This window comes from Rosa chinensis, chromosome 5 (genome assembly GCF_002994745.2).
Source record: "Rosa chinensis cultivar Old Blush chromosome 5, RchiOBHm-V2, whole genome shotgun sequence".
Classification (NCBI taxonomy): Eukaryota; Viridiplantae; Streptophyta; class Magnoliopsida; order Rosales; family Rosaceae; genus Rosa; species Rosa chinensis.
In genome coordinates this window covers 12008532-12030286 of record NC_037092.1, presented here as the reverse complement: position 1 = coordinate 12030286, position 21755 = coordinate 12008532, and the positions used below count along the sequence as shown (strand labels likewise).

The window sequence follows — 21755 nt, the reverse complement described above, 5'->3', positions numbered from 1 at the left end:
ATTAAAGAGGAAAACTTTACTAGTCTATTCAACTTATGCTATTGAAGTTTCTTACCCAAAACTAAATAAACATGTCTTCAGAAAAATTCCATAATTATTATTTCATGAACTAAAATAATGAAGAAGAACAAGAAAATTCCTACTGTGATAATTACATTGCCATATGAACAGAAATAAATTATCTCAATACAGATTACAGAATCAAATAGCACAGACCAAAATGAATTTCACTGATGAATGAACCATATCTATTTGCTAAACACATTAAGCACACTAAATAAACCATATCGGACTCTAGAACTTTGACTGAAGATTGTAGATTGTGTCCTTATCCACTTGGAACGCCTTTGCAAGAACATCAGCAGAGATAGCAGGCTTAGATCCAAATACTGAATTGGCGATGCTAATAACTCCTGGATTTTGGCTGCTGAGAGCGGCAATGGCGACTGCATTAACCTTTCCAACGTTGTGCTGGAAATGCACAAGTCCTACTGGGAAAACAAACACATCACCTTTCTGAAGCACCTTTGTGATAAGTCTGTTTTCGGGGTTGGAAGTGACAAAACCCACTTGGAGGCTCCCTTCAAGGACTGTCAAGATTTCAGTAGCTCTAGGATGAGTGTGGGGAGCATTGATGCCCCATGGTGCATAGTCGATACGAACAAGGGAGATACCAAGAGTATTAAGTCCTGGAATTTGGGCCACGTTTGCAGGGGTCACACGTGAACCAGCAGGGTTTGATGTGTTGCCTGCTAGGTGAAGTCCACTGAAGAAGAAGTCATTGGCTTCAATAAGCTTGGGGTCCTTGCAGACAAGGCCATTAACTGGTACTGAAATAAATCATAAGAAAAATACATTAGAAACATGCCTATAATTTATATACCGAAAAAAATTAATATTCACTTATATATCAACTGGGTTCTATAGAAGTACCTGAGCTTTTCAGATCAGCCACACAGAAATCCTGAAGGGAACTTGGGTCAGCAAAAGCAAGGGAAGAAGTTATGGCAAGGAATGCCAAAATTAGAAACTTAGAGGCCATTGGAAGCTAATTCTCTCAAGGAAACAAATAGTAAACTCAGAAAGCTGTTAGGAGCTTGATTTGTTTAACTTTTGTAACTGGTGAGGATGAAGTTGAATCGTTGATAAAAAACACAATATGTGTCTACTTTTATAGATGGCGCTACATTAGGAGGTTGTATCTCTATGTTTTGTTATGCGTTGACAAGGTCTATTTTCTGCAACCGTGTATGACATCGTTTGAAAGATTGTCATCTATTGCCTCATGGTAAATCCGGTGCCGGCATTGAATTGATTCCTTACAGTTTCCTCATATGACAAGAAATGAAGAATTGCCAGGTCAAAGCTAATGGAGGCTTGTATTACTCATAAGCTTCTAGCAAAGTATCATGGCCTATTGTTAAGTAATTAGAAACAGTAAGAGAAAAAGCAACTTTTATGATTTCATATTCACACATAACGTCGACTTACCCAATTTCAACCTAAAAATTGTCTACTTACTCCACTAAGAGTTTTTTGCTCCCATTTACTCAATAAAACATCTATTGGCAGTTTTGCCCTCATTTTAATTAACAAACTACACTCCTCTCAGACACTCTCTCTCTCTCTCTCTCTCTCTCTCTCTCCAGCCGGACGGCCAAATGCCGAGTGACGACGCCTTCAATACCTCCTTCTCTGAGACCGGCGCCGGCAAGCAATTTCTTAATCCCAATTCCCTCTAACCCTAATTTCAATCTTGACCACCTTTGCTATGTGAATTGTTCTGCTTCACCTGAAACAAAAAAGAGATAGACACACCAGAATTAGAATGGACGACATGAAAGACAAGGTCAAGGGCTTCATTAAGAACCCATTCTAGTCTTCTTCTGATCCTTCTGTAAATTCAAGGGCCAAGGCCGAGTCTTGGGCTCCTCTTTCTCGTCTTCCTCCGCCAGTCTGGCCAATTCTCCGATCCTCGGCCGCGCCTTGCAGCCTCCCCCAATCGAAGCCTAACCCCATTTCCACCTCAAAGTCCTCGTCAACTTCCAAGCCTTCGCCTCAGAGAACCCAGAGCCTCGATCAGAAGATACCCGAATTGCCGGCCTTATACTCCAATGGGTGCCCAGAGCATTTTTTTTTTTTTGGTATACTGTGAGCTCCGATAATGGGGAAGGAAAAAAAAAGAAAAAAAAAAAGTGAACTTGTACAATTGAAGATATAAATTGATCAATTGTGTTTGTAGTGTATTCATTTTAGTTTTGGGAGTTTATGCAATTCACTTGAGGGCAATAATATAATTATTGGAGGGTAATAATATGATTATTGAGAGGCAATAATATGATTATTGGGTATTATTAGGGGGCAATAAATTCAGACGCCGGAATCCGGTCACCAGTCTGGTAGCCGGATTTGGGATTCCGGTGACCTGTCGCCGGAGTCCGTCACCGGAGTCCGTCACCGGAGTCCGCGGCTGGCCACTGGTCACCGGAGTCTGGCAAAGAAGGAGGGGGCAAAATTGTCTCAAAAATAAATAAAAAGGAATAAAAAAATACTTAATTTGGTATTAGAGAAATGATCTCTTAGAGTGTTTGGGTAAGTGGGTAAGTGGGTAATCTCTTAGAGTGTTTGGGTAAGTGTAGTTAATTAACTCCAAAATTGGGTAAATGATCATTTTCCCTAATACACACACACACATATATATGAATAGGATTGTAGGTAGCAGATCTCATACTTAGGATATTGACACAGACGTTTAGGATCTTTAAGGAATCAAGTGTCAAATTTGTGTGTTCATATTACATCAAGTTGAATGAGTCCACATTTAGTCCAGACTAGATTTTCGTAGAAAGACACCATTAGAATCCGAATGTTTAACTCTTGATAGGAAATTGCAAAGACCATAAGCATGACTATATATAGGATAAAATTTATCTGATGCTACCAGCAACTATTGTCTTTTATAGAATGAGCCATAAATATGAATCCATACAGCAACTGCATGCAAGAATTAGACAATGATAACTATATTAAATGGATTCAAAATGATACAAATCTATCCAATATAAAAGGAGCGCGCAGCAAGAGACTCAGGTGCTAAAGAAGTTTGACCTGGCTTCTTGTCACATAGGTACAGAAACTACTTCAATGCCGGCAACAATTGCCGTCCCCTGAAATAAACCTAGGTAAGTAATGACAAACTTTCAGTGAAGAAATTGTCATACACGCTACCAGACTAGACATGATCAGAACACCACTAAGGCTCCGTGATCTCTCTCTATAAATGCAGAGACACATGCTGGTCTCAATCCACAATTCTATCGAGTTTCCTTGCTTTCCAAGCTTAAACAAAGTTTCTCCATAAAAAGATAATTATTCCGAAGTTCCAATGGCCTCGCAGTTTCTATTGTTAGCATGCCTTGCTATGACAGCTTCTATTGCTTTGGCATCTGACCCAAGTCCTCTTCAGGATTTTTGTGTGGCTGATCCATCAGGCACAGGTAACTAGCTATAACAATTAATATTCTTATAAATAAGTGATTGATTTTCCCAAATAGAAATACATTGTGGATATAATCAATTAGCACTAGTTAGTAATGTTTCTGATGCATTTTTGACATGATCAAATTTCAGTACCCGTGAATGGACATGTGTGCAAGGACCCCAAGCTAGTTGTCGCCGATGACTTCTTCTTCAGTGGACTTCACCTTGCAGGCAACACATCAAACCCTGCTGGTTCAAAGGTGACCCCTGCTAATGTTGCCCAGATTCCAGGACTTAATACTTTTGGTATCTCCCTAGTTCGTATCGACTATGCACCATGGGGTATCAATGCTCCACACACTCATCCTAGAGCTACTGAAATCTTGACAGTCCTTGAAGGGAGCCTCCAAGTGGGTTTTGTCACCTCCAATCCCGAAAACAGACTTATCACAAAGGTGCTTCAGAAGGGCGATGTGTTTGTGTTCCCAGTAGGACTAGTGCATTTCCAACACAATGTGGGAAATGTTAATGCGGTAGCCATTGCAGCTCTGAGCAGCCAAAATCCAGGTGCTATTACCATTGCCAATGCAGTGTTTGGATCAAAGCCTGCCATTTCTGCTGATGTTCTTGCAAAGGCATTCCAAGTCGACAAGGACACAATCTACGATTTCCAGTCCAAGTTCTAGACTCCAACTTGGAACCTTTCAAAAGGGGTTTGACAAACGGTTCATTTGAAGTGCATGTGTACAATTATTTTACTGTTCATTTAGCAATACGTACAATCATGTTCAGTCTGATTTTTTGTTTGATTCTTTTACTTCAAGAGAATGATTTGTTTCTGATTACTTAGTGATCCATGTTAGAAAGGTTATGTATGAATTGGTTTGATTCTATTTCTCCAAAAGGCCTTGTCGATTTATTTGATTCCTGCAAATCTCCCCTTCCACACTGAGTATTAATGCGTCCTCAATGAAAGCCTCTAGAGTGTCTTTTACGCGGAAAAATTTGCTTCCTCTTTCCAAACAGAAAAACAAAAAACAGAACAAATTTTGGGTACTTTTGTCAGGGATTAAAGAACACGAAAGACACAAAATTGAATGAGTCTAAATTTTAAGTCTGGAAATTATTTGGTTCACAGACACAAAATTATTGGAGAACACAAAACAGCTATCTATTAATTTACTTAAAAATATAAAAAAAATCATGAAAACCTCCCACAGTTTTTTTTTTTTTTTTGGGAACATTTCCCATGGTTGGTTACATTGTGAAGGTCCCAACAGTGGATACTATATACCTATACAGATATAGCCTACACAAGTTATGAATGACTCAAATCTTTGCATTATAAAAGGACCAGCAAATTTACAAGCTAACTACCAACTTTGCAGTTCAAGATATGTGACTAGTACGGAGCACATTATGTTTGGCCTGGATAGCTAGCTATTCTTATCATATACCTGAAAACAAAGAAAGATAAGCGAAACAAGCTTCCAGTGATACAAATTTTTATACAGAGTTCCAAAGTTTAGACCCTATAAAAGCAGGATCATATGGTGGTCCCAAACCACAATTCGACTGATCAAGTTTGTTCTTGCTTACAAAGTTAAGCAAATTTTGTCCATCTGTCTGTCTAGTGAGAATCAATCAATTCCAAAAATGGCCTCTCGATTTCTGTTGCTAGCATTACTCGTAGTCATGACTTGCTCCATTGCTTTGGCAACTGAGAGTCTTCAAGATTTCTGCGTAGCACAGCCAACACGCTTAGGTAAGTACAACAATCAAACTGCTTTTCACTATCTGATTAGTTATGTTTCTTATGTATTTTTGCCACAACTAATTTCAGCTGCAGTGAATGGCGTTGTCTGCAAGGACCCTAATCTTGTTGAAGCCAATGACTTCTACTATAGTGGACTTGACATAGCAGGCAACGCATCAACTGCATTCGGTTCACGTGTGACCTCTGTTAGGGTGAACCAAATTCCAGGACTCAACACCTTTGGCATCTCCATTGCACGCATCGATTTTGCTGCATGGGGTGTTAACCCTCCCCACACACACCCTCGCGCTGCCGAAATCTTGACAGTCCTTGAAGGCAGCCTCCAAGTTGGTTTTGTCACCTCCAACCCCGATAACCGTCTCATCACAAAAATACTTCAGGCTGGTGATGTGTTTGTGTTCCCGGAAGGTCTTGTGCATTTCCAATACAATGTTGGATATACTACTGCAGTCGCCTTTTCAGCTTTTAGCAGCCAAAACCCAGGAACTGTTACCCTTGCCAACACGGTATTTGGATCAAGGCCTCACATCTCTAGTGACATTCTTACAAAGGCTTTCCTAGTCGATAAGCAAGCAATCTACAACATACAGGCAAGGTTTTAGATTCTATTACTCGATTCAGCTCTATCTAATAAATTCAAAATTGGTTGACAGTTCGATCATCCAAGTGTTTCGGATGAGTTTCGAAAATTGTTAGTGTTATTTCAGATCAGTTAGCAATGTAATTGAAGTTGAAATGCTATTTTGACATTTCATCAATATAAGGGCATACCACGTACCCACTTATATCTATCATGTTACTCCTTAAAGCTAAAACAAAGTGTGACTTCAAAGTGGCGCATGGAAAAGAACTATAACTCTGTCCCTCATATATAAACCACCATGGTCACTGGTAGGCCAAATTAAACATTACATAGGGCCGACCACTTAAGCTAAGCTCTCAAATTTAGAAATGCATGCTTCCCGGAGCTAGCTCGAGCAATTATACTATTGCTTTACTACTTTAGCATGAGGCCAGAAACTGACTATATATAATCTCAGTGCTTGAACGGCATATATAATATACAGCTGTGGGTTTTAGACCTTCTGCAATTCCTCACTTTCTTCTTGTTTTCTTGTATAGACAAGGCTACAAACAAATTTTCCCACAGCTTTAATTTCATTAATTAACCCACAAATTCAGCAGCTTCTGTTGCATTAATCTTTCATAGACAATTAAGGATACCGGCTTATTATCAAATGGGCACTTATAATATCATCTTGGGGTTCCTGTTATCTTTCTCTTTGTCAGTTGCCACAGATCATAGTCCACTTCAAGATTTCTGTGTGGCAGACCCAGAAAGTCGAGGTACATTTATGATTATCTTTTTTTCTTTATATCAATTCCTGTGTAATTTTGCATCTACATTGGTTGAAGCTACTTAAAGAACAGAATTTCATCTCAGATTTTCACCATTATATGTATAAATATAAAATAGACAATATGTACAATTTACCTTGAATGGTAGTACAGTAGAGAACTCATGTGTTACACTTAACAGCCCACCGTGTGGTATTGTAGTGACATATCCACAAATATTTCTCAAAAAAAAGACTAATAGACTAAAAGCAGAATCTCAAATAGTCCCGGGGCCTCTCTTTTGTTCTTATGTTTATTATTCTTTTAGTCTTTTTTAGACATTTATACGAACACTATATTCTCAAGTTATCAGAAATTTTTGTAAATACAATTAGATAATTGCCTACTGTCGACTTCCCCTTCCTCCACATTTACATCATGAAATATAGTTCATCAGGCTCTGTACATTCTTATTTCATCTTTTGTTGAACGAATTAGAAATTTAATTAAACAAAACTAACCTACGAGTTAATTTGGCAGTGCTGCTGAATGGCCTAGCTTGCAAGGACCCCAAGACAGTTAAAGCAAACGATTTTTCATTTGGTGGGCTTCACTTAGCAGCCAATACATCAAACCCAATTGGGTCAAGTGTGACACCGGTGACCGTATCCCAACTTCCAGGACTCAATACTCTTGGCATTTCACTAGTCCGCATCGACTATGCACCATCAGGCATCAACCCTCCCCACACTCATCCTCGTGCCTCCGAAATCTTGACCATCCTTGAAGGCTGCCTTGAAGTTGGGTTCGTAACGTCGAGCCCCGAAAATCGTCACATCACCAAGGTGTTGCAGAAGGGCGATGTGTTTGTTTTCCCAATCGGACTCGTCCACTACCAGAGAAATGTAGGAACTGGCAATGCTGTTGCTATTGCTGCCCTGAGCAGCCAAAATCCTGGTGTGGTAATAATTGCAAGTGCTGTCTTTGGGTCCAGGCCTAGTATTGGTAGTGAGATTCTCGTGAAGGCTTTGCAAGTTGATCAAGGGGTTGTCAATTACCTCCAGTCCATATTCTAAACAAAGAAGGGGGGAATTTTTGTAGGAATATACGAGTCATGTATGACTTTCACTTTATGTTGATCTCTGAACAAAGCCCATGAGAAGTACAAAAATTATATGGACACCCTACTGTTTGGACACCCAACCACATTTAACACTGGAACCTGGGTACAATTAATAACTTCGATCAAGAACAAATTAATGACTGTAGCTTGTTGACGTAGATTGAAGGTAACACTGATTTCTCGCTCAACTTCATTATAGATTGGAATTAACAAATTAATGGAGGAAACAAATCAAATTAGCAGGCTTAGAGTGGAATTAACACATCAATGAGGAAAGAAGTTAAACAGAATCAATTCAACCAAATCAGTGCAATTTACAGAGAATACTATTAAAATATATTAACAGCCTGCAAATAATTTTTTGTGAACAAGAAAAATCATATTTCTCAATAAATAAAAAAAACAAGAAAAGTCATATTTGGGAGATCTCTCTCTGGTCACCATTTCTGACCTAGCAATCTAGAAGGCAGAAGACTCATCTAGTTCAATACGATGAATTCAGGTACGTATATACGCTTCCCTAATATAAATCTCTGCTACTTCTGCCATTGAAATTCATAAACCGATCAATCGCTTGTATACAATGTTAGGAGTAGTAGTACCAATATTGGTGGTGGTTGTATTAGCGGCTGCAACAAGTAGTAGTACAACATCTGCACAAGCCTTGCCTAACTGTCCCGATCGCTGCGGTGATGTGAAAATCTCCTATCCATTTGGCACTGTTAAAGGTTGTTACCTGCGAGATGAGTTTTTTATCAACTGTACTAGTGCTGAAGGCAATGCCTCAGTAGCAAAACTCACGAGTCCTCCCTCATCGTCACCAACATCACCATTGACTGATCTCATTGTTACTGACATAAGCCTTGACAACGCTGAGTTGCGTATCTTGTCCTCTGTATACCAAGACTGCGGCGACCGCAAAGAGACCCTGAACAAGTGGCTTCGGCTGCCCTCTCCTTTTGCATTTTCCACCAAAAACATCTTCTTTGCCGTCGGCTGTGCCACTTTTGCAAAATATCGAGGTTACCAATATCGTCCCTCCGGCAGGATCCTGGGCCCAGATGATGATCAAGCCTACAACAAAAGCGGCTTTGCCGTAACCCAATGTGATGATAGTTTTGGCACCACTTGCTCTGGCAATGGCTGTTCCCAATCTTCAATCCCGAGTGGACTGCAAAATTTCACTGTTGAGTCTTTGTTAAGCATCAGCATAAATGGCTATATCCCTAATCAGGGAAAGTGGTACAGTCCATACTTAGGGTGCAACTACGGCTTCCTTGCGGAAGAAGGCAACTTCTCATTCTCCCCCAATATAAGTTTTGCCCAACTCCAAAAGTACAGAAGGCTGCTGGTCCCAACCACAACGGTGATTAATTGGCAAGTTGGGGATGAGCCGTGTGAAGAAGCTCAAAAGAGCAAGGGAAGTTATGCTTGTAAGGGAAATAGCACGTGCGTCAATTGGTCCAATGTCAATGAGGGTGGATATGGTGGATGGCATCTAGGCTACATTTGCCGGTGCTTGCCAGGTTACCAAGGGAATCCATACCTTGCAGATGGTTGTCAAGGTATTTAGCTTCAATATAGATAAAACGATGTTTTATATATAATATTCTGTGTGATATTTGAATGTATACTTTTCCTAATTTCTCTTCAGATATCAATGAGTGTCAGAGTTCAGACCGCTGCAGGACAGAAGAACTCTGCGTAAATCTACCAGGACAGTATAAATGTGATCCCAATCAATTGAAGACATCTCTGAGGTTTTTAATTTCATTTGGTACGTATATCTATTGTTTAACTTAAGAGAGGAACTCATAATAGTTTCTATTACTTTTGATGTTGTTATTTCAATAAAGATGGGAGGGAAATATATCTGCACACCCCCTTTTCGATAGATTACGCTACATAAGTATTACAAATACAGAGATCACAATCACCATATGGATAATGTGTGCAAACTTAACAAACAGTCTTCTGAGCGAGTGAAAGTAGGGTCCGGTTTACAGAGTGTGTTCACTAACTGCTCAATTGTGTGCAGGTATCTTTGCATCAGTCTTTGTGATAGTGGTTGGAGGTTTAGGGTCGATATATTGGGAAATGAAGAAACGAGAGTACATGATTTTGAAAGAAAAGTATTTTGAAAAAAATGGTGGTTTATTGTTACAACAGCTTGCTAATCATCATGGAGTGGAGATGGCCAAAATATTTACTGCAGAAGAACTTGAGAAGGCCACAAACAATTATCATGAAAGCAGAGTCCTTGGTGAAGGAGGTTGTGGAATAGTTTACAAGGGAATATTGCAGAATGACAGAACGGTTGCCATAAAGAAGCCCAAAGTTGGTAACTCATCCCACAGTACTACCCCAACCCACTGCACTCCCAGTCAGCAGTTTGTTAATGAAGTGATTATTCTTTCACAAATCAACCACATAAATGTGGTGAGGTTATTGGGTTGTTGCTTGGAGACATCGGTGCCTATACTCGTTTATGAGTTCATCACTAATGGCACCCTTTTTAAGCACCTTCATGGAGATAAAAGGGGAAAAAGATCATCACCACCACTTTTTTGGGATTTACGATTAAAGATAGCAACAGAAACTGCAGGTGCATTGGCATACTTACACTCCTCCACTTCGACGCCAATATTACATCGAGATGTGAAGACAATGAACATACTACTAGATGAAAACTACACTGCAAAAGTCGCTGACTTTGGAGCTTCACAATTGATTCGACCTCTTGATGAAAAGCAAATGACAACTTTTGTGCAAGGGACACTCGGATACTTGGACCCTGAATATTTTCACTCGGATGAATTTACAGAAAAAAGCGACGTCTATAGCTTTGGAGTTGTCCTAGTGGAGCTACTGACAAGTAAAAAGGCATTTTCTTTTGCAAGGCCAGATGCAGAGAGAAACCTTTCAAAACTGTTTGTTTCTTCGGTGGAAGACGGTCGCTTGAAGGAAATTCTTGACAATGACATGGTCGATGAGGCAAATATTAATGATACAATGGTACTAGAAAATGTGGCTTATCTGGCAAAGAGATGTTTGAGAGTAAAAGGGGACGAAAGGCCTACTATGAAAGAAGTAGCCATGGAGCTAGAGTGTTTATATAAAGGATTGAGTTCTATTTATGATATGACACATAAGCATTACTTTATTTGTCAAGACGAGACTGATGAGGACTTGCTGGGATCATCAACTTCAAATACTGCTGACGTTGCTGCAGATGTTCTTTGAGGTGATGAGACCCTAAATCCGTCACATGAAGAAGGTGTTGCAGGAGGGTGATGCGTTTGTTTTCCAAAATGGACTTGTGCAATACCAGAGGCTATTGCTGCTCTCAGCAGCCAAGATCCTGGTGTTGTAACAATTGCTGCACTCAGCGGCCCATATTCTTGTGAAGGCTTTGCAAGTTGATCAAGTGGTTATCAATTACCCCGCCAGTCCATATTCTAATCAGATACGCAGGGATTTTTGTGAATTGAGTCGATATATGAATTTCACAAGTGAATAAAATTAAAATAAAAAATGCCCATCAGAGTGATATTTGGACACTCAAACCACTTCTTTTGTTTTTCGTTTGTGATGTTTGTTTCTAATTATTTGCCCAATAACCCAAACTATTGAAATTTTCCCTTGTAATTAAAGAACCTCTTGGACAGCGTTCACGATTTCACTTCCATGTTGGGCTCCTTTTTCACTTGCTCGACTGAGTCGCGTACGCTGCAGCAGCAACTTCAACTTGAGTTTCAACTTAAATAAGAGACTTCATAGCATATTTCTCTTAGGAGAGATAATCAAAGGACGTCATAAACCTTGAGTTGGTAAGTACCAACATGCCAAGTTGCCAACTTCCAAGGTGCATATATATAACTCATATGTATTAGCATATTTCTATTAGGAGAGTTGGGATTAATTATTTCATGTCAAAGGAGGTCATAAATCTTGAGTTGGTAAGTGCCAACATGCCAATTTCCAAGCCTACTAGTTTTTATTTTATTTCTTATTGTAATCGTAATTTGCCGCACACCAAGTTTGAAGTAATATTGATGCTGATATTTCTATCAATACCACTCGGGTTTGTCCAAAAAAAATAAAGAATTCATCACCACTTGAGAGTAGTTATTTTGTAATTCTGAACTATCACATAACATAATTACGTCGGATTAATTTGACCTAATAAAACACAATATCTACTTGGAGTAATTATATGAGAAAAAATAAATATTATCTTTAAATGGCTAATCGAAAATAAGTATTTGTTACGTGATACAATCACATTGATTCGAACCATATGATAAAATTATTCCATTTTCACCACTTAGTGCCCCATGCTACTCGCATAATACTACGTCAATAATGGCATCAAACGACAGTTTTGGACTGTCGTCTAATGAGGTTGGGTGCTGTTGTTAAAGCCAGTGTTGTTGTCTACCGTCTGATGGGGGTGGTCAGACAACAGCACAAAACTGTCTTTTGATGAAAGATAGTAAAAAAGCAGATGTCTAAATACCTATTCTCTTAACACTAGAAAAAACAACCGTAGAAAACCATTGCTATTGTGGAATACAAATTAGGTCAGCAGAAAATGAAGACTAGAGACTTGTGAGGACAAGTCAGGGAACATCGTTTTTTAAAAAGGTGTTGTCTCTATGAATCTTCAACATCAAGGAATAGTTGTTAACTGTTGAGTGGATTTACCCAAGACAATCGAAAAATGAAGAAAGCATTGTCTACTTATATTTAATATTACAGATTTCTCTAAATAACTGATGTTTTTAATTATGCTGAACAATGATTCTCTTGTTGTGTTTTATCTAGTTGCGCAATTGAAACTGTTTGAAAAGTATTGTAGTTAAATTGTTCATACAATGGTTTTTGAATTCCATGTCATGATATTCTATTGTAAGACAATTGTTAGACAACAGTTTGTATTTGGAATGAAATGGTCTGAGAGAGAGTCACAGTACATACATTCTGCATATGGTATCTAACCAAAACTAATTGATCAACACATCCAAAAACATATCCATTAATTGATTAAATATCCAAAACCAATTCATTCCATCATCATCCCAACATGAACATACTAACCGTGCCTAAACATAAAGGTCAAAAACATCAAGGCCAGAAACATGACCACTTCCTTCTTCACCAACTTCCTCTTCCTTCTTAACAACAAGATATGCAAAGTAGAACCCAACACCAAACTGACCAATCATGCTAAAATCAGGTACAGCAGCCACACTGCCAAGGCTTCCATGAATTTCTTGGTGCCAGACCTTGCAATGGTACCAAGGTTCTTGACCAAATCTGAAAACCCAAGTAGAGCAAACTCATTAAGTACCTCATCGAAACACTAGTCTAGTTTTATTAGCAGACAAGATAACAAACTCAATTAGCAGCTTCAATTCGTTTAGATTACTAAAAGCAGGGAGATTAGCAAAAAGTCTTAATTAGCAGCTTCAATTGGTTAAGATTACCAAGTCTTTTTTGAGTTTCTCTAATGGAAGAACATGATTGCTGCAAAGGACATGATTTCTATCTTTCTCTTTCTTTTCTCTCACTGTCAACAACCAAAACCAAATCCTTCTCATCTCTTAATAATTATCAAACAAAACAAAAATAACAATAAATAAAACAATTATCTAATATATATATATATATATATATATATATATATATATAACAGAAAGTTTTAACTGAAGAAAAATACCACAAAAGTAAGAAAAGTTATGTAGGACGAGAATTGACCCAGTTTAGCCGAAAAACCATAAAAGTAAAGAAGCGGCATAGAATCAAGAAAAGTGATTGGAAAATAGGTAACTCACGCGTAATCAGGTTACTAGCCGCCGGAATATTCAAGAAGATTTGGTTTTGGACTTTTCGGGTTTCTCGTGCGAAAAGTCAGGTTTTGATTTTGAATCAGATTTGACTAACTTTTGGCCAGAATGTCCGTTTGAGATGCATGATAGCTTTCCAGAATGGGAACGAAGAGATCTTCAAGACTCACTTTAGTGAGCCCTATCAGATTTAAGCCAAAATGTATCGTCTTAATTATCCGATTCATGATTTCATATTTTTAGGCTAGTTTTACATTATTTTTTATTTTAGGTTTTCTAGTTTATTTTGGATTTGTTTTGTTTTAATCCGTGGGCTTTAGGGTTTCATTGTTAGTCGCCCTTAGGGTTTCTTTCCCTTATATAAGCAACCTTAAACGGCTACAGAACTATCTTTTATCATATTATCAATCAAAATTGAGAGTTTTCTCTTTTATCTCTGGTGGACTCCAGAATCTTTGTTTTAGGTTTATTGCTGGTAAACCTAGTTATCAATCCGACTGCGTCAGGTGGTATAGAATAAGAAATACCTGATTCTGAAAGATGTCCTAGATGATATAGACTGAAATATCTCATTTATAGCAAAAAAAAACTACTCTGTATCAAGTTTGTAATTGATAGATGTTCTAGATATATACAACTTACAGCAATTACAAGTTCATGTTCTCTCTCTGATTGGTTGATGCTTTTAGTAATGATTCAGACTTTTCGTAGTGCCCTACAGCATTCCATTTGCATTATATCAAAATCACATTTTGTTCCCTATGAACCCCTATATTTTGTTGGAGCAATCAGCAAGGTATGAAGTGAGAATAAATGGGCAAACTTCTCTTTTTTTTTTTTTGAAAGGGGTTTGGAACCCAGCCTAACTGGGAGGCTCAGCCCCACGCCTGGTTCCATTTATTATATTAATAGTAGTACTTTGCGCCGGGGGGGACATAAAACCTGAACCCCGCGCTACATTAGAGCATTTACAATAATCCTCGTAGAGAACGTCCTGAATAATAGCAGGAGTCTCCTCTAACCAAACATCATTAAGTGCAAACAAGCTAGCAAGGTGAGCGAGACGATCTGCTACACCATTTGCTTCCCTATAAATATGTCGGATCTCAATAGATTGGAAAGCCGTCATATAGGACTTACAATCTTCCAATACCCGACCAACATCGGAGAAGTCATTCCCCACTCTTTTCAGGGCTGCTATAAGGAGGGTGGAGTCGCTTTCAATTTCAACTTCTGTCCATCCTTGGTGAATACCAAGTAACAATCCCGCTCTACACGCTTCAACCTCCATATTAAGAGCTGAGTGAGCATGTAAAAACGGTCTAGCCAAAGCCGCAACTCCCAAACTTCTCTTTATATCTGCAATGAATGTAATACAATGCAGAAGAGAAGGAAGACACAGTATAAAACAAAAAGGAAGGAAAAAAGAAGCTAGGAAGTACAGAGGGAAAATATCAAAGAGAATAGACTTCTTTTGCATACATTTTAAGCATAGAAATTGAACTATTGTCCAACAATTGTCCGCAAACTTCCTGTGAGGAAGATATATTATTACTATCAATTGACATATGAGAAGTCTTAAGCCGCTGAAGAAAACTTAAGGATCGGAAGAATGAAAAGAACACTGACCTTGGACGCACAAGCTCCCATCTTGATGTTCAACACCAAACTAGATCAAAAACCCGTAAACTTTGTTAGTGAAGAGCATTGGGAGAGAGCATATCACATAATGAATGTTAAATCTTTATAATTTTCAGGCTTCTTTAGCCAACCTTCAATAAAACGGTATATGTTTACAAACAGAACTAGTCTAACAACATAGACATAGACATGTTATCCTAGCATCTGGCTCTAATTAAGAAAGTGAACAAAGCCATGACACTAAATTCACCTTTGAAAACATCAATAGCTAGTACAATTATCAGAACTTTCACAACAAACCCGAAAAATTGACAATTTATCAATAGAATCTAATCCCCAGTATCCCATAGCAGCCAATAACACATGAATTATGAACAACAGCTGTGCAGGGCTCCTTATTTCAATGGTGTAACACTCAATTGAACCTCAGAAAAGATAAAGCATCCAAATTTAATTGTTTATGAACATCGTATTTGTTCATAGGAAATTATACATTTCTAAATCAAAGAATGCTAATTATATAAATTTGAATACGTATCTCTGAGAAACAGAGCTAAATTACCTTCCAGACTAGGATTGATGAGCAAACCAAGCCACCATTCAAAAGCCAATGTAAATTGAGATTGCGTGATTGACCCAGAGGGCTAAACGTTGGCGAAAATTTGATGGTCAATCCGCGTATATATGAAGATTTGCAGAGAAGTGGAAGAAAAGGAAGAACAAGACCTAACAGCAGAGGATCAAAGATACCAAAAATAAAACAAACAACAGTCGCACAGAGACAGACGGACAAAGAATTATCGTTTCCAGCTCAGGAGGCACATAAAGCCTTTGTCCTACCTTATTTGTATCTACGTTGGACCAATTTCTGGTTCTGGGTGTTCGCAAATTGCAGCATAACAAACAATTAAATGATATATGAATTTTGAGTATATTCTGTTTCTGATGTTGTAGTGGTCATTTTCATCCCAGACCAAGCTAGCGTGAAGCGATCAACGTTGACCCTGAGCTAGTCAAACAAATTACCATGTAGACTGTACCGATGTTCCAAAATATTCTGCGCAATAACTTCCTGGAAATTATAGGAACGACTTCACTTCACTTAATTGTTCGATAGAGAATCTAATTCCCAAACCACAAGTAGTCCAGTACTGGTGGTTACGTTTGGATGGGGATTGTTTCTTGGAAGTTAGCTTCTTGTACATTTTTGCTTTGTGTCTTTTCCCTTTGTAATGTATTGAACCCAATAAACTGCTACCCTGTGTTCACAGTTTCACACACGGCAGTCTTGCTTGGCTCCTGATAGCAATTGAATCGTATTTTAGACAATCATCTTCTTCTCGATTTAGCTGTTGACTTTTCCATGTAATTGAATATTATCAAGTCTGATTTACATACAGGTTACCAAGTTGGAATATACTTCCTGGAACGATCGACTAGCTCATCCTCAAAGTGCATGGACTGCAACTAAAACGTTGACAATTCGTAGAGTTGACCAGATAGTCAATTACCACAACGGAAGAGAACATCGTCGCAAACTAAGAGACGGAGTCTCTTCCTTCCTCTACGCCTATATACGGTTTAACAGCCAGGCATAGTTGCTATAGTACCACCCAATTTGTAGTTCCATGGCCTCATTACATGAGAGGATTCTTGTTACGCTGCTCTCTTTGTTAATGTTAGTGGCCGCAACAACAACATTGCTAGCAGCGGCGCAGACCCTAGTGCCGTCTCCTCAAGCCAAGCCAGGATGCCGAGAGAAGTGCGGTGGTCTCACAATCCCATACCCGTTTGGCCTAGGCGAAGCTTGTTCCATGCGACCCGAGTTCACCATCACTTGCGATGAATCCACCACAGCACCCCATCAGCAAACTTTACAAACAGTACCTTCACCTTTCCCATCACCATTACTAACTTTTCCCTTGTTGACGGTGAGTTACAAGTAATGCAGGAGATAGCCAGAAATTGCTATGACGAGGAGGGTTACAGTACAAACAGCAGCAGTTCACTCGAGCTGCCTCCTTCTTACACCATCTCAACCAAAAACAACTTCTTTACCCTTGGCTGTAACGTTTTAGCAGTCTATCTGCAGGGTGTGGATGTGGGCTACCAAACCGGAGTAAATGTGGCCTTATGTACGGATATTCTTGGCAAGGAATTGACCGAGTCTTGCATCGGCGTTGGGTGCGCCCAAACTTCCATCCCTAGTGGACTGCAAAACATTTCAATTGCAGTGGCTTCACTTAACGACGGCTATAACGCGAGTGATCCCTGGGTATCAAACTACAAGTGCAGCTACGCTTTCATCGTTGAAGAAGGCAACTTCACATTCGCACCGAAAACAAGTTTTCAACAACTGAATACAACAATTCAGCAGCTTCCGGTGGCTGTTAATTGGGCAATCGGGGACGAGCCATGTGAAGTAGCGAAGAACCTAACTGATTATTCGTGCAAAGAGAATACAATTTGTGTCGACCGGAGTACCATCACTAATGAGACGGCTGCAGGTTACATTTGCCGGTGCTTGCCAGGCTACGAAGGGAACCCATACCTCGGTTGTCGAGGTAATTAATTTTTTAATGCTTCTAGAAATTAAAGTTCATTTTACATATTGTACTTACGTATTCATATTGGATATAAAATCATGTATTTCAGATATCGATGAGTGCGCGACCTCATCAAGCGACCCCTGCACGAATGGAAAGTGCGTAAATTCTCCAGGAAATTACTCGTGTAAATGTAATAAAGGCTTCAGCAACCAAGATCACAGGACTTGCATCTCATATTCCTGGTCAAACAACACTTCCCTAAAAATATCATTAGGTAAGTTCGCGTATTTAAATATTTCAAGTCCTTTCTAATTTTAGTCATATTTTAGCCAATATACTCAGTCAAACCATTTGGCCCTTAGACTTTGTTTGGTTTGCGGAAAATACACATTAGGAAAAGAAATGAAAGTTGTTCATTTCTTGCTTTGGGATGCAAAAGGAAATGAAATATTTTCCTGAAATAAAAGAAAATCAGAGAAAAATGGTTCATTCCATAACTCCAAAGGAATCACGTTCCCCCTTCTTTTCTTATATTTATTACTCACAACACATTGTGTTTTATTGCATTAATTACAAACTTTTTAATAACTTTTTGGATAACTTTTCTTATGTTACCAAACATTGGAATGAAAAATTCTTCGAAAATTTTATTTCCTTTTTCACGGGAATGACAAAAGAATTACTTTTCTTTCCGCGAACTAAAAGAAAACTAAATTAGTGTAGATAGCATAGCAATACACAATAAGATTTCTTTTTGGTATACCAAAAATTACCTTTAGTAGTAACATTCTAAATATCGTGAAACATTACCATCTCTCTCCTAATATTATTTCTGGATGTTCTCATCAGGGTTATTGTAATATGTCCCCCCCCCTTGTATTCTATGGTTTCATTAATGGTTATGGCATAAGGTCAGCCGTTTTAGCCCTACCTCAAAAAAAAAAAAAAAATTACCTTTAGCATTCAACCCCAGGGGAAGGTGCTAGGCTCACACTCACCTGAGTGTGGGTGAGCCACACTTACTTTTCAGCTTGCCACGTGTGTGGAGGAGAGCTTATAGAAATTTCATATTTCTATTTCCTTTCTTACCCTTTTCAAATTAAAAAAAAAAATTATTAAAATCTCTTCATCTTCTCTCTCACACCCGGTGACAACCCAACAATCTGCTTCCTCAAGAAGCCCAAACTAAAACCCATTTTAGCTCCGATCTCCGACCAAGAATCCCGTATATGCAACCAAATCAACCAATCTAATGTGAGCCTAGCACTCTTTTTTATTCTCTCTCACCCCAGCACCTTCCCCCCAACAGTCTCCTCGCCGCCTTCGCCTAAAACGCCGTCGACGCCAACCACAACCAAGAGTCCTCCACCGCCGAATTCGCCTACGAGCACCCCGTCGACATTGTCTCTGGGATTGGATACTGGGATTATAGTTGGAATTGCTATTGGAGCTGTGGAGACCCAAAAATTGAAAATACAAATCAATGAAATTAAGAGGAGAAAGGTAGAAGATAGAGTGAGTGATGGGTGGGTAGGTAAAGAAAATAAAGAGAGTGGTGGCCGTGTTAGTATATGGGAGAAAGAATAGAGGATAAGGGAACAGAAAAAATGGGTTGGTCGCGATCTGTGGCTATGAGGAAGAGAGGGAATTGAGTGGTGCTATGTGAAGAAGAAAAACTTTAGTGGATAAGGCTAGCTGCATTTTTTCTCGAAGAAGAAGATATTGAGTCTGGCTATTATTTATCTCTGCCGCCGCCGTCTATTGGCCTTAAAGTTATAAGCTTTGCTTGAAATTTCAAATTTTTCAATCTGGAATTGCTTATTTTTTCTGGGTTTAAGTTCTATATTTAGTGCATGTTTAAATTAATTTGATTACTGGAAATGCATTTTCGAAGTTGCCTTGAAAATGAAATCTCGCCCGTTTGGATCTGGGTTGCACCAAGAGGCTTTTTTTTATTATTTTTTTATTTTTATAAATTTAAAGAGGGGTAAGAAGGGAAATATAAAAGATCAAATTTTTATGAATTTTTCTGCTCACACGTGGCAAGTTATGAGTGAGTGCACTAAGTGTGAGCCTAGCACTCTTCACCTCAGATATTTCATTTTTCAATTATGTGCAGGTGTCAGTATAAGCTTCTTGGTTTTAGTGGTCTTGATTTCGTGGATATATTGGGAAATGAACAAAAGAAGGCTCATCAAACTCAAAAAGAAGTACTTCAAAGAAAACGGTGGCTTAACATTACAACAACAACTCGCTAGTCATGGAGGAGCCGTGGAAACAGCAAAAATCTTTACAGCGGAAGAACTTGAGAAGGCGACAAACAATTACCATGCAGATGAGATTCTTGGTGAAGGAGCCTATGGAACAGTTTACAAAGGAACTCTACCTGATAAGAAAGTTGTTGCCATAAAAAAATCAAAAATTGGCGCCCCAACTCAAAGTGAGCAGTTCGTTAATGAGGTTATCGTTCTCTCTCAAATCAACCACAGAAATGTAGTAAAACTATTGGGTTGTTGTTTCGAGACTGAAGTGCCTTTACTAGTTTATGAGTATATTACCCATGGCACTCTTTTTGAGCATATATTCAATAAGGGAAAAGGATCACCGCTTTCATTGGAATTACGATTGAAGATAGCATCAGAAACGGCAGGGGCACTAGCTTACTTACACTCCTCTACTTCCACACCAATCATACATCGAGACGTGAAAGCAACAAATATACTATTAGATGACAATTACACGGCCAAAGTGTCCGATTTTGGAGCTTCGCGTTTCATTCCTTTAGATCAAACTGAACTAGCAACACTAGTGCAAGGGACGCTTGGCTACTTGGACCCTGAATACTTTCATTCTAATCAACTGACTGAAAAGAGTGACGTCTACAGCTTTGGAGTTGTCCTAGCAGAGTTATTAACGAGCAGAGTGGCACTTTCTTTCGCTAGACCTGACGCAGAGAGATGCCTAGCAAGTTTCTTTGTTTCTTCAGTAGAGAAAGATTGCTTGATTGAAATTCTTGACGCTGACATAGTGAATGAGGGGAACATAGACACAGCAGAGCAAGTTGCTTATCTCGCAAAAAGATGTCTAGGGATAAGAGGGGAGGAAAGGCCTTCAATGAAAGAAGTGGCCATGGAGTTGGAGGGAATGCAAAATACAGCGAAGCATCCATGGCGAAATAATGCAAATTTATGTCCCGAGGAGACTGAGTACTTGCTGGGCTCACCTATAAATTCAGAAGCTTACATTGTGAATGTTAAAGGTGATGGCGATGAAGGTTCTAGTGGTACAACAAGTGGGTATGACAGCATGCAAATTCAAATGTTAATGTCATATGATGATGCGCGATGATTCATTACACTGAGTTTTAGATACTTTGTTTCAATTTGGGTCCTCATAAAAGAAACTATAGTAGTTTTATCATTTTGTGTAAGTGCTTAATTTTAGTCGTGTGTAGGTTGAAAAATTATGACTTGAGATGAGTGAGTTTCTGTTCCAACCAAGTCATGATAGGTTGGTTTAAAAATGTAGAGTACCAAGTCATGATATGTAGAGTACATCCCACATTAGACATTTGTGACTTTGTCTAATAATTTATAAACATTTGTGTCTTTAATTCTAGTTATTTTCTAGGACATCTAAAGAAAATTTCAACTTACTCTAATGTGAAGCAAGATAAACATATATACTATATCTAGGAAATCAAAAATTTTAGCGCGCGCGCACACACATAAAGTATACATGACTTTCACCTAAAAAAAAAGGGATTGCATACATGATTCTAACAGCGCTACTCATATACCTTTTATTTTACAGGACACGGGAATGGTCAAATTGGAATAGAGAGAACACACACAATTAAAAAAGGCCGAAGAATATTTTGTTGAGAATGTGTGTAAATACAACTCCCACATTGGAAAAATATAAATTTGCTTATGAGTTAGTGGCTCCATCCATCGCCAATTTTCCATACTGACGTCATATTCTGCACTGATAATAAC

General features: G+C 38.7%; 7 protein-coding genes across 7 annotated transcripts; 5 read left to right on the top strand and 2 right to left on the bottom strand.

The window, feature by feature from the left end:
* Positions 1–200: 200 nt before the first annotated feature.
* LOC112167981 (putative germin-like protein 2-1) lies at positions 201–1129 on the bottom strand. Its single transcript, XM_024305090.2, has 2 exons — positions 934–1129; positions 201–830 (listed from the first exon to the last, which is right to left on the bottom strand). The coding sequence occupies exons 1-2, from the start codon at positions 1040–1042 to the stop codon at positions 295–297; spliced, it is 645 nt and encodes a 214-aa protein (XP_024160858.1). The 5' UTR covers positions 1043–1129; the 3' UTR covers positions 201–294.
* Positions 1130–3372: 2243 nt separating this feature from the next.
* On the top strand, positions 3373–4199 carry LOC112167979 (putative germin-like protein 2-1). The gene is made up of 2 exons (XM_024305088.2): positions 3373–3497; positions 3631–4199. Exons 1-2 carry the CDS (start codon positions 3386–3388, stop codon positions 4164–4166), a joined length of 648 nt encoding a protein of 215 aa, XP_024160856.1. The 5' UTR covers positions 3373–3385; the 3' UTR covers positions 4167–4199.
* Positions 4200–5052: 853 nt separating this feature from the next.
* Positions 5053–6042, top strand: LOC112167984 (putative germin-like protein 2-1). Its single transcript, XM_024305092.2, has 2 exons — positions 5053–5245; positions 5324–6042. The coding sequence occupies exons 1-2, from the start codon at positions 5137–5139 to the stop codon at positions 5857–5859; spliced, it is 645 nt and encodes a 214-aa protein (XP_024160860.1). The 5' UTR covers positions 5053–5136; the 3' UTR covers positions 5860–6042.
* Positions 6043–6337: 295 nt separating this feature from the next.
* Positions 6338–7787, top strand: LOC112167983 (putative germin-like protein 2-1). The gene is made up of 2 exons (XM_024305091.2): positions 6338–6604; positions 7136–7787. Exons 1-2 carry the CDS (start codon positions 6496–6498, stop codon positions 7669–7671), a joined length of 645 nt encoding a protein of 214 aa, XP_024160859.1. The 5' UTR covers positions 6338–6495; the 3' UTR covers positions 7672–7787.
* A 514-nt stretch (positions 7788–8301) lies between these two features.
* On the top strand, positions 8302–10961 carry LOC112203166 (wall-associated receptor kinase 5). The gene is made up of 3 exons (XM_024344172.1): positions 8302–9283; positions 9373–9495; positions 9757–10961. Exons 1-3 carry the CDS (start codon positions 8302–8304, stop codon positions 10959–10961), a joined length of 2310 nt encoding a protein of 769 aa, XP_024199940.1.
* A 3457-nt stretch (positions 10962–14418) lies between these two features.
* Positions 14419–16107, bottom strand: LOC112166150. Its single transcript, XM_024302924.2, has 3 exons — positions 16049–16107; positions 15197–15236; positions 14419–14926 (listed from the first exon to the last, which is right to left on the bottom strand). Exon 3 carries the CDS (start codon positions 14856–14858, stop codon positions 14430–14432), a length of 429 nt encoding a protein of 142 aa, XP_024158692.1. The 5' UTR covers positions 14859–14926; positions 15197–15236; positions 16049–16107; the 3' UTR covers positions 14419–14429.
* A 683-nt stretch (positions 16108–16790) lies between these two features.
* LOC112166147 (putative wall-associated receptor kinase-like 16) lies at positions 16791–21363 on the top strand. The gene is made up of 3 exons (XM_024302919.2): positions 16791–17772; positions 17864–18031; positions 19877–21363. Exons 1-3 carry the CDS (start codon positions 17154–17156, stop codon positions 21103–21105), a joined length of 2016 nt encoding a protein of 671 aa, XP_024158687.1. The 5' UTR covers positions 16791–17153; the 3' UTR covers positions 21106–21363.
* The last annotated feature ends 392 nt before the right edge of the window (positions 21364–21755 follow it).